The 12569-nt window shown below is 37.6% G+C and overlaps 1 protein-coding gene across 10 annotated transcripts in view; it reads right to left on the bottom strand.

The window, feature by feature from the left end:
• EZH2 (enhancer of zeste 2 polycomb repressive complex 2 subunit) overlaps window positions 1–12569 on the bottom strand; it is a 53274-nt gene that overhangs the window by 3202 nt on the left and 37503 nt on the right. For all 10 annotated transcript variants that reach the window (XM_026123576.2, XM_064506646.1, XM_064506644.1 and 7 more), the window contains 7 exons: window positions 11132–11223; window positions 9858–10098; window positions 9296–9465; window positions 8822–8916; window positions 2565–2605; window positions 1288–1413; window positions 726–904 (listed from right to left, as the gene is read on the bottom strand). In XM_026123576.2, the coding sequence (XP_025979361.1) occupies window positions 726–904; window positions 1288–1413; window positions 2565–2605; window positions 8822–8916; window positions 9296–9465; window positions 9858–10098; window positions 11132–11223 (944 nt within the window). The remainder of the gene's footprint in view (window positions 1–725; window positions 905–1287; window positions 1414–2564; window positions 2606–8821; window positions 8917–9295; window positions 9466–9857; window positions 10099–11131; window positions 11224–12569) is intronic.

The following is a 12569-nucleotide window of genomic DNA, read 5'->3' on the forward strand; positions in this document are numbered from 1 at the left end:
AACGATTCATCTAACCATCAAATGCACACTAAAATTAAAGCACACGGATCACAAGTTGTACATGAAAGAAAACCATATGAATTACCTGAAAAACTACAAATTTAAAGTTTAACGTTGAAATGAAGGTGTTGCATATATGAAAAAACAACTTTGTATACACTAAGGACTTCAAACTACAGAAGTTTGCTGACAAGAGCCTAATATTGACTAGTTTTAAATTTTAGACTGACTGGTCTGTGGGAAGATGTTTGGGAGCAGAACAAAGAAATTTTTCAGCAGAGAACTAAGTTAGCTTTTCAGACATCTTTGGCAGACCTATATACAAGTCTATCCTTCAGCATCAACTATTGAAGCAATAAATAAATCAAGCCAATATCTAGTCTCCGAGCCAAGCCTCCTTGAGGCTGATCTAGGGAAAGACTTATGAGCTATCTTTTCAAATCAACAGCCTATTCTGCAAATTACAAGCAAAGCCTGAATGGGGAAACAACAGATACTCCACTGTAATATTACATAGAAAACACCAACTTGGTATTGGCAGATGAGGAAACATACAGAGAGCTTAACAGCAGTATGTAACTGAGAACGATACACAAGTAAAAAAACTACCTCCTCTTTTCAATTACTTTTTCTGGTTGACAACATGAAGTCAAACAAATTCCATTCTCTGGCATGAAAACACCTCAGAATTAAGACAACAGACATGCATGTGTATAACTACATACTTTTTTGGATCCTCTCTGAATACTGCAGTTCTTGCAAGAAACATTTTTGCTGTCCCAGTGGTCAGCTGCTCCACACGTTAAACAGAGATCAGGATCACATTCACGTACAGCTAGGTAACATGGACACTGCTTAGTGTTGCATTGTGCTTTACAACGACATCCAGGAAACCTGTTTTGGCCTACAAAAGAATACATGGAAAACAAAAAGGAAAATAATATGAAAAATGTGCATGGTAAAGTTAAGACAATACAGATTATAGCTGATCAGAATATTAAAAAAAATATAACCACTGAGTCTCTGGGTAGGACATTTGAAGTACTGTACATTCTTGACTGTCCTGAATTGCCTACAGTCTCTCTCAATTCTAAGTCTTAACCAACCATTAAACAAAGTCAAAAAAGAATCTTAAGAGCCAGCTTGAACAGAACATGCACACCCTTCTCACACCATTTACTGCTCTTAAAAATGTTTGCAATAGGGACAGACAGCTAGCATCAATTTACACGTTGAGAAACAGAACCATGAAAAAAGTTACAGATAGCTTTTAAAATTGTTACTTACATTCTGAGCTGCACTGACAAAACTTCTCACAGAAATTTTGAGCAATCACACACGGGCATGAGCTGTCACAAGGCTGACGTGGATGATCACATGGCTGATAGTTGTAAACATGATTAGATGACCCATCTGAATAAAAATAGCAATATTTTGTAAAGTTGAAAGGGGCAAATAAACAAAATGCAGTTCCCTTCACTCTTTAAAGTAGAAATACCCTTTTAGTCCCTTAACTCGCAAACAAAAAACCCAAAAGCAAACAACAAAAAAACCCAAACCTACAATCAGTAGAAAAAACAAAACAGGACACCAAACCAGAATTGTAACAGTAATCAGGTGTTTGTCAGCATTAGTTGCTTGCTTCCTAATGCACTTCATTCTTCCCATTACTCATCTGCTTAGAGCATTCAGAGCTGAAAGCTGTCTACTGTGGAAAACTGAACTATGAAACTACAATGGTATAATTTCCTGTGTGAGCAACATTCTGGAATAACAGTGATTATTCCAAGTAAATTTGCTTCAAATACCCCAAATCATTTTTATTCTGGAACAACAGTCAACTCTCAAACAGACACACTGGCAAAATAATACCTGGGCATTATACCACTGTGCTTTTTCCAAGTCAATTTTCCAATATAGACAAGTCTAAAATCTTGCAGGCAAGGAGGGACTATCAGGGTAGTCTAGAGCTTTATCTGTAGAGCAGCTAGGAGAATCTGGTGCTGTATAAATTACATTTGCTATAAACACTCCTGAGCTTGTCCAGGTTTGCATGTATTTGTAAAAATGCCAAGTTACCAATCAGCAACCAAAAGGGGGAAGAGAGAAAAAAATCATCAATTATTCATGTTGCTAAGAGTCCCAGCCATTCTCAATGAATTTTCAGATAACTACCTCTAAAGTAAACTGTTTTCAAAAAAAGAAATGCTGCTTATTACTGCAGCTCATACTATTAGTACTGCTTGTATTTGTGCTTCAATGAGGCCGTCCTGAAAAGATTATAAATTCAGCCTCCTTCCCTTTTTATTGAGTTATAGAGATCTTCCAAACAGTTACATAAACCAAACAGGATCTTCTGTCCTTTCTGTATCTGTAATAAGAACAAACTTTTTTCTTTTTAATCCCCCATGATCTCTAGCTCCCCATGGAATGTATATAATGGCCTAACATTAAAAAAAAAGGAAAAAAAATGCAAAACAAAAAACCCCACAAAACAAAAAAGAAAAAAAACAATAGTAGGATCTTAAAAGTTCAGGACATAAATTGAATGGAAAGATGCTAACCCTTTTTCAGCTGTATCTTTCTGCAATGAGCAGCCCACAACCTGCAAAAACACAAAACAAACACAAGAAGGTTGACAGGAACTCCTCCTGTAGTGGGCTGTGAGAGGTAGCTGCATCTTGCACCCACACGTGGCTCAAAATGGGCGAGTTTCTGCTAACGTGAACAATCTGCTAAGCGTATAGAAATCAGAAGTGGTTGCAGCAGAACCGCCCTGTCCCAGACTCCTGGAGCCAACAAAAGCAGCCCTGCAGGCTACTCCCTGCCTTCCCCCCCCGCCACTCCCCACACAGCCGCACTCCTCTGGTGGCAGGACTGTACAAAGAGCCACCCCCCACCCAGCCCAGGCTTAGATTCAGGTGGCTTTTAAGGAAAACCTGCAAAGAGAAGGCTGCCAGCGCTGCTTCCAGCAGGCAGAAGTAGTGGCAGAAGGAAGAACATGCAGCTGCAGCTCTGCAGCGGCATGGCTGAACAGAGCAGTGAAAGGTCTGCCAGCCGCTCGCTGCCCAGGCCTGGGCCCAGCCCAGCCTAGTGTTCCCAGTCTCGGCCAGAGGCTGCCCACTATCTGCTGAGCTCCGAGTACAAGACAACAGGAGATCACGTCTGTCCGACACAGCCATGTTGACACAACCTCAGAGTATTTCTGCTGGCTGGACAGACTTTTCGCCATCTCATTCTCACTGTTGGTACTGCGCTAACCCTTTTCCCTTGTACTTCTTCAAACTCTGTATGTCTATTATGTCCTTCAGTGTCCTCTCTCCCTTTCCTTAGCCTTCCAGTTAGCTTATCCCTTTCTATGTAAACATGCTCTTTGCAGTTTTTCTTTTTTTAAACAACATGCTTTTAGTTATCGTAACATAGCTCACTATACTTGCAAGTTAATCATTACCCCTTTTCTTTATTTTCTATGCATGTCACATCTCAACCTTTTCAGGCAGGGCCTGTCTACTATTCCATGAATTGCAATATCAGGCACAACTGAGCAAGAGCATCTGTCTGGCTTTCAGGTGCCGCACGCAGACTTACTGTATTTCAATAAGCTTAAAATGAAAGTCAGAATCAATGGTTTTAATTTTTCTTCAAAGCTGGGGTACAATTTTATGCATTTTAGCTAGCACTTAAAAGTTAAGTGACCTAAGCCTAATAATTTTTAAAAAATTATTTGGAGTAAGGATTTTCAAAGTTTATGCTTCTCAGAGTTTGTTAGGATGTCACAGAGCAACATCAAAAGTAAGGGAGCACCCCCCCCCCACTCCCCAGCCAAATAACTATTAAATACGAAGTTACATTAAATAACTTCACCTAGCAACCCCTCTTTCTATGCAGATCTTTTATTACAACTGGTCCAAAATACTAGTGAATACATGTGCTTAAAAATCCTCAGCACAGAATACTCAGAAAACTGCACTGCTTTTCAGTGAATACAACACTCAAAAATTTGCATTCCAAAAAAGTAACTTTTGCTGTGTATATTCAAACAGAAATTTTTAGCTACTACTTTCTTTTGTACATGCATTAAATCAATTTCTGTTTTAACTGAATAATCCCCCCCACACACGCACACACACAAAACAGCTTTAGGTAAACATAAACCAGATTCTCTATGTAATTGCCGTTTCAAAGGCTTACAGTTGCACTTCCTGTTCTCTACAGCTAACTTCCTTTCAAGCTTTTGAAGGAACCCATATGAGATAGAAAACCACTGAGGCAGACTTGTCCAGGCACCTGTGAGGATGGGGGGAAGGGTACAAATCCAAAGACTTTATCAGAACTACAAAACACTACTAAATAGATGACATTCTTAAGAAGAGTGGCTCATTCCAGAGTAAAAAGCTCCCAACATGTATGTATGAATTATGAGACATTGATTCTTTGTAAGAAGCAGCTTCCCATACAAAAGAAAGAACAAGGGTAATTTTGACTTAAATTACTCTAATGCACATCAAGCAATTTTTGTTTGTCTGGTATTTGGCAAATGTAACATATACAATACTTTTCAACAACACTTCTTTCATATAAGCTTGTCTCTCAGCTCAAGATAATAATGGCCTACTAGCATACCAAACCCTTAAAATCCTTCTGTGGATGAACTCCTTTATACACCATTTCATTAGCAGAGAGCCAATTAATATGAACATGCTTTGAGTTAAGCACTATCCTAATACTTCAAGACAAAATGCTAGTTGCTGACTAGTTGCCAGCTGGGACTTTTGGGTTTCTATGGTAATTGCCTTAGAAAATTATAGACTGTATTGACAAGATGACCTGAATATGACAAAATTACTCTCATCAACAAAAAGTTCAGCATACAAACAACTCAAACTTACAGAAAAATAAATACAGAAGTCACAATGACTATAATCAGCTTAGCCAGTTTTGTAACAGAGACTGGTGTCATTGGAGGAAGACACCTTGACAAGAAAGGAATAGGAGACATGCAGACCAGGGATTAAGGAGAAAGTGACAGAAGACAACGTGCAACAAGTTGCCCCATGCTGACCAATTAGCAAGAAGAGGACGTTTCATTAGCACAATCAAGTACTACAGTAACAGTCTTGTGACGTTCAAAACCTGCCAGAAAGCTCTGCAATTTCCCTTGCATTACTACACGAGGCTGAGGCCTGAATGAGTACCACACCAAATGTGGAAAAAGTGATTTTGCTATGCTACCTGCCCTGTAATCTCCTATCTCAAGCAGAAACTGAAGGCCTCAAGCGACAGGAAGCAAATATTCCAACTACTTACTACTTGCTCCGATGCAGAAGTCTCCTAATTTAAAGGCAGTCTGATAATATATAGAAGTTTCAAAGGTTTCCAAAGAAGAGACAGAAGGTTATGCCAGAAAGTTGAGAAAGCATTCCTGAGTCTAGGCTTCAGAAAAAAAGCAAATTGGAAATTCAGTGGCAGATTTCCAAGCAAGCAGGTGGATTTGTTCATCTGGTTCCTGACATCTGCATGAGAGCTAACTTACCAAAAAAAAAAAAAAAAAGTTTCCACAAGCATTATGACAGAAGCTGTCAAAAATACTGTTCTTCTCTGCTAACAACCTACTAGGTGTTGCCAGTGTTTTTAAGAAGTACTGGTATCAGCTAATGAGACAGCAGAGATGCATTCTTTGGAAGAAATTACTAACTTTTTTTTTGTTATAAAGGCACAGGGATAGTGTGATAGGACTGGAAATTCAAAATATGCGACAGTTATGCAAACATATGTGGCTAAATCTTTGCAGTGTTTGATTTTCTGGCATCACTCAAATAGAGACTTCTCTTATTTCAAGTCTCCTAAGACATATAGCGCACTAAGACTCCACCTTCCTTCTAGGTGGCATACAAGAATATTTGTGCCAAGGCCTCGAAACATCTTTGCCAGACAACGGTGAGTCTTTAATCCATTTATAAAGGCACCAGGAATACTAGGCAAAGTCATATAAGCTAATCAAGTATATATGGTGAACAGTAATCTAGGAGAGGGCAGGGACAGCAGGAAGAGAATGAGAAAATAAAGAAAAGGAAAATACTTTCACAATAAAGTCTTTACTATGTAAATTCACATCTGGGGGGGGGGGGAGAAAACCAAGAAAAAAAAAAAAAAGATTTTTTTCAGCATTACACGGGACTACTAGTGATAACAGTCCTTATCAATCCAGAGAAGGGTATACTGACTATTTAAAAGCAAATAAAATTCAGCTCCTAGCAATGGAAGGAAATATAAATAAAAGAATTAACAAGTACTGAATTATTTTCCTTCCAGCAGATGCTCATGCTTTTCTGAATTGTAAGAATTCTTTCTTTATTCAGCTGCTTCTATTTGCTGCTTCCTATACAAAGCACTTTTTCCTCCAGCAAAAAAGAGTTTTTACAGCCTGTCAGTTTAGATGCTGTTATATCCTAAGACAGGCTCCAAAAGATACTGATCTCCAGGAGGAAAAAAAAAAAAAAAAAAAAAAGAAAAGAAGAAAAAAAGACATGGTAGGGGGAGAGAGAGAGAGAGAGAATGTCTTTTACTTGCAAGTACTTTTACTAGTCCTGTCAGCTAGTTGCTTGGTATGCCAATATAAGTACCCCAAGATGGTATAGGAAACACTAGAAGGGAGCGAGCAGCGATTCACCTAACAATGACAGTCCCACTGACAAGACGATGTCTATCATTCTATAACGCTACCTAGATGCTCAGAAGGAAACTGAACAAGATGTCCTATAAGAACGTGTGTTGTCAAATCAGTTAGAAAAGGCTATCATTTGAGCCCTCTGCTGCTGCGTTTCTTCTCAGCGAATGCTGCTTTTCTGTAAGTGCTGCCACACGTGCGTCAGGGAAATGTGCAAACCAGTGAGTCCCCTGCAATTAAAAAGTCCCAACAGGAGACAAGGGCTTTCTGGCTCTGGGACTAGATTTACTCTAGCAGTGAATAAACTCAGATTGGACTCAATATAAGAAACAGAGGAAGCCTTCCAGCTACTTTTCCCAATCACTAGTTGCCCAACGCCTTTAGAGAGCGCTCAGATTATGCTATGATACAGAAGAACTAAAAGGTTGTTCTTTAAACCAAACAAACAAAAAACCAAACAAACAAAAAAAAGACTTGCACAGAGAAGAGGAAACAGCTTGATCACCATGCATGCATGTAATGCAAGGCATTTCAAAACCAAGCTGCAGACATCTAAGTTATGTTGGTAGCTAGTAAGAACAAAAAAAAATTTAAAACCTCAAGTATTGATATATGCTTTCATTTATTTGTTAATAAATAAATAAATTCTCCAAACACAACAATGGTAACCACATAATCCATTTCAGCTTCAAAATACATGTTTCAGCCTTTTAGTTGCACTTTTCAAATAGATGTAGTGCAGCCTTTCAGTTGCACTTTTCACTACAAAAAACAGTGCCACTACATACATCTATTTGATCTCCCTGAATCTGAAAGAAAGCTAACTCCCAAGTGCAAATTCCAAACTTGCAGGGTAGCTATTTAAACAGCCAAGCCCACAAAATGCTCACACACTTGAAAGCTATGCCAAAAGCATTTAATCAACAGTTTTGTCCCAAAGAAGCAGAACCTCTTGCAAATGCTCACTGAATCTTTTCCCAACTCTGTCAGTTGCTTCTATGCTAGGAAGAAGAAACATTATATTTTACTTGAACAGTAGTTTTTGGAACCAGTATCAGGAATTTCACTAAGCCTGGAAGTAATAAAACCTAGAGAAGCAAGAAGAATTACTGGGAGAAGAACTGGAAGAAAGAAGTTGGGATATAGGGAAGGAAGTTACGGAAATTTCAGTGGAGAAATAGGAAATGTTGTAGAAAAAACGTGTACTTATTGCTTCCAGAAAGAAATGCTCTTCTCGCTAATTTTCGGTCAGTTATTTATCCCTTATTTTCTTATCCCCTGAGAATAAAAGTCATCATAGTACAGAGTTGTCACATTTGTCAGAAACCTCAGCATTCTCGACAAAGAAAAATTCGTTACATTCACAGACAGGAGCCACTAAGTTTAAAATTTTGACAGAAATAGTTTTAGATGGGCTTTCTGACTCCAGGAAAGGCTTTTGGATCTTAATTGCAGCTTCTCTCTAAACAAGGAAGAAGATAAAGCATCCCAAGATTTTTGAGCTGGGAATTTAGTTATCTGCTAACCTGGTTCTTCAGCTGAAATTCTAGCTGGTAATGAAGCTGAGGTCCTTGTCCATGTAGCAAGGAATTGTTTCTCTTTAAAAATGAGGCAATCTTAGTTTGCTGTAACGTTTTTGCTTTCTGATCATCTGAATTTAATAGAATACTTTCCACCATTAAGAAAAAAAAGTTTTAATTTGCAAAATACCATACATAACCCCTATTTAATCCAAATACAACACTAGTAAATTTAATACTTAATTGCTGCAAACTAAATCATACCACAATGTCTTGAATGTTATAACCAATTGTGTAGAGTATTCCTAATCTAACCTTAGTTTGAATATTTGCAGCAATAAACTATAAGAATCTGCTAACAAGAATCTGGCTCTTTTACAGGTTAAAAAAAAAGGGGAAGGGGAGAGAAGAAGTAGTGTTATACTTGCCTAAGTAGCAGCGTTTTGGCCCAAAACCAAAACACTTTACATATGAGACCATTTTGTTTTATTACTACAAATTATTTTTGAAAAGAAAAGGAGAAGAGTTCTATGACTTTTCCTTCAAAATACTTTGTGTTCTTATTTACTACTGGTCCACTGTATCTCCAATGTATTATTAGTTTAATGCTAAGGTTATTTAGTAACAGATTTACCTGTGTTTCCTCTTCTTCTTTCTGGGAGGAGTATCAACATCTTCAGCAGGGACTGGAGCAATAATACTAGATTCCTTTACTCTAAACTCATACACCTAACAAGAGATACCATAATACATCCACGATAAATCTCTCGCTGGTAGAAAGTTACTCATTTTCTAAGTTAGCACGATTTCCTCCAACCAACGTCTTACAGATTATATCCAGTCATAGTCTCTTTCCTACATATTTAAAGTTGACTTTTTTTCATATTTAAGAACAGATAGTCTAATTTAAACCTTATGTAAATTTAATTTAAAAAACAGATTTAAAACTAACTTTTGTATATTTGTGGAGTGAATTCTGGATCACAGCATTCTTGGGAAAACCAAGACAATTAATAAGTTTTCTCTTTTAGTATTTAGTATTTATATATTTCCCTCCAGTTTTGAAAGTAAAATGCTATCATTCTTAGCAATTAATTTCACTTCTTACCTGCCTGCATGTTTTGGTCCCAATCAGTCTGGCAATTGCACAAAAGTTGTCATAGTAAGTGCCAATAAGAACTCTAAACATTGAGGCTTCAGCACCACTCCATTCCACATTCTCTGGTGGCTCAATATTTGGCTTCATCTTTATTGGTGTTTGACACCTAGAATTTGCTTCTGTAATAAGCAATTATTGAGATTATGGGTCAAAGTAAGGCTTTGATCCAAAAGCTTTCCACATCCCTTGAAACTGTGAAATTACTAACCTGTCCAAATGTAATAAATAAAATAAAATAAACAGAGTATTTTATAAAGTGCCACAACAAAAGCAGTAACTTTCACATAGCTCTTGCAGGTATTAAAATGACACAATCTCACCTCTACACATAGTCAAGAGACAATATGGAACTTTTGCTATAGGGTTCTATTTGATTAATATAATTATTCTGTCTTTTCACTGAGTTCCATACATTGCAAAAACAGAGTTTCTAAGATGGTGTGGCTCAGCTTTGATTCCTCCTTTCAAGCACTGCAACTACTTGAATAATGAAGCATTGACTTAGCCGTACCAGAAGAACTGGATGTTTCATCCTTCTTTTCTTCTTCTTCTTTATCATTATTTTCTCCTCCAGTTTCAGTTCCAGCTTCTCTGTCACTATCTGTGTCTTTTGATTCCAGTACATTTATTGTCGGTGTACTGGGTCTGCTGGTGTTATTTGGAAGTCTTCCCCTTCGGCGGCCACCTGGGCGCTTTGGTGGTGTCTTTATACGCTCAGCTGTCAGGGCAGCTGCAAACTCCTTTGCGCCTTCCTAAATATAAAACACTACAATTTTCAGTACAAGAGTTTAAAAGTTTTTTCACCTGTGGTCAGAGGTTTGGGTAGAACAGGTTCTAGGTGCATACTGTAGAAGTCTGCGTTATTCTGCAAGTGAATCATGTACATATGAATTCCAGTTAATGTCCTCTAGCATTTATTCAAGTTGTTTTTAAGACTCTCTGCATGTAGAAGTGTTTTTAATTAAATCATGAACATGAATACTTTCAATGCTATAACGAATAAATCTACTTTTAAAAAGTGTTTATGCTAGTATTTCAGTTCCGCTCTCATTTTGGCTGGCAAGTGAAAAAATAATTCATTAGTAAGTTTTCATCTTCCTTGATGATAGGAAACAAAGATTTCCCAAACAAAATACCCTTCAAAGTACAAGAGCTCTTCTTGCACAGGGCACCTAAACAGTACATATTCTGCATTTTTCAAAATACAATCAGTGTTATCTGCTTTTTAGTGAAAAGGGGCATGATAATGCGTAGTGAGCTTTTGGACTGGAAAATTAGATATTTAGTTCCTCATACTGGAAAATTTAGAAGAGGTATGGGAGAGATTCAGAAGTATATCAGTAAGAGTTTCGCCACTTTCCATTATCTCGCTTCATAAGAACAGAAATACTGGATGGAATCCTCCTTCTGTTAACTAAACCTTTCCAGTCTTCAGTTAAGATATAACTTACAACTAAGTATGCAATACCCTGTTTTCAACTAGATTGGATACAATGACAGCAGCACGTTATTGAGAGATAATAATTTTTTTTGCCTACAAATATCTTGGACTACATTTAATAGAGTTAAAAATTATTCAGCTTCCTACTTAGACTTTCATTTCATGACTGGAAGTTAGCAATTCTTTTGCAAAAACCTGAACATAACATAGTTGGCTGCAAGTGGCCCACATCTATATTCTTCACATTCGAAGATGCAGCATGTCCTAATAGCAGGTATAGTTTGCTATTCTATAAGGTAACACCAATTCAGTGAATTCTGACAGTCTACTTGAAATTATCTTACCAGATGCTGATAACAATGCGGTCCACAAGGTTTATTATCTAGTGCTGTTTCTGTATTCTTTCGTTTGTAAGTATTAGGAGTTGCGTGGAATGCTGTAGAATCAAAATATTGCACTTGTAAGTCTTAAAATATAAAAATGCATTAGATATCTCAAACGGTATCCAAGAAACAAAGCTTGTTTTTTTTTTTAATCCAAGTTTTACCAAAAGCAGCACACAAATGTTAAAAACTGGAAAAAGAGTAAAATAAATCCCAACTAGTGATATTTGACTTACCATTTAAATACACACAGAAAGCAGGTGAATTCATTTTGCATATGCCCATTTACATCAGTAAAGATGATTATCACATTTGTTTCATACATCAAGGAAGATTTCCTAGATCTCCCTTCCCAAACAGAACAAGTTTTACTTCTATCATTGAGTTAAAAAAATCATTCAAGGTTTCTCCTATTAACACTTCTCTTTCAACCTCTAAGTTTGGTTAAACAATTCCTATCGTGTCAAAGAGGAAGAAAGAAAAAAGCAATCACACAGACCTTGGCAAGGCAATGGATCCAATTTTCATTTGCACTAGTGAGAATGGCACATTAGCATTTTTACTTTTAAAAAAGTTACCAGCACCTGAGGGAAGCTGACAGGCTGTAAGAATACAGTTCACCTTCCGCAGTTGCAAGGTAAAATGGGTTAGCACCAAGCAGTCGGTATGGATCAGAACAACCACAGTAAGTCTGCAACTTGCAGAGAACTATCTATTGCTATTTATGCTCGTGAAGCTCTGAAAGAAGCCATCAGGATAAAGCTGCATAATGGTGACTTAGAACGGAGCAGAATTAGGTACGTTACAGATGCAACATGCACGCCTTTGCAACAGCATCACAGGATAGCAATGTTACAAATAGCCAACCATTCCCTTTGCCCAGAACTTGTCTCTGCCAGCTCTTCCCTCTCAAATACTGCCTGCCTCCCAACAGAATGGTTTGAGAGAGACCGACTTTCCTGTTTTTGCTTGAAGCCGCAAGTATTCTAAGCACCTACTGCCTTACTAACCCAAGTCTGGGAAACTTGGAGCTAGACTGTCCCTGGAACACGTGTTCTGAAATCACGTAAGGAGCTTTCTGAAACACCATCCTGAGTTTTCTGCAATTCTCTTTTTTAAATTAGTTCTCCATGCTCAAGGAAAGAAACAGTGCAAGTGTGCACGCGTATGTGCACATGCATATGTGTACATTTTCCCAAGCAGTTCTAAGACATCAGAAGGATTATTTAATATTCCTACTGTTCTTATAAACTGAAGGGGGGGAGAAAAATGAGAGGAGAAAAAGAAAAGAAAGAGAAAAAAGAAGAGAGAGAGACTCCTTTTAACTCCATAAGCATTATCTAGTCAACACCTCTCTGTATGATCCGGACCAGAGTGAAGGCAGAGGATGTTTGGGGCA

Source organism: Dromaius novaehollandiae, chromosome 2 (assembly GCF_036370855.1).
Source record: "Dromaius novaehollandiae isolate bDroNov1 chromosome 2, bDroNov1.hap1, whole genome shotgun sequence".
Classification (NCBI taxonomy): domain Eukaryota; kingdom Metazoa; phylum Chordata; class Aves; order Casuariiformes; family Dromaiidae; genus Dromaius; species Dromaius novaehollandiae.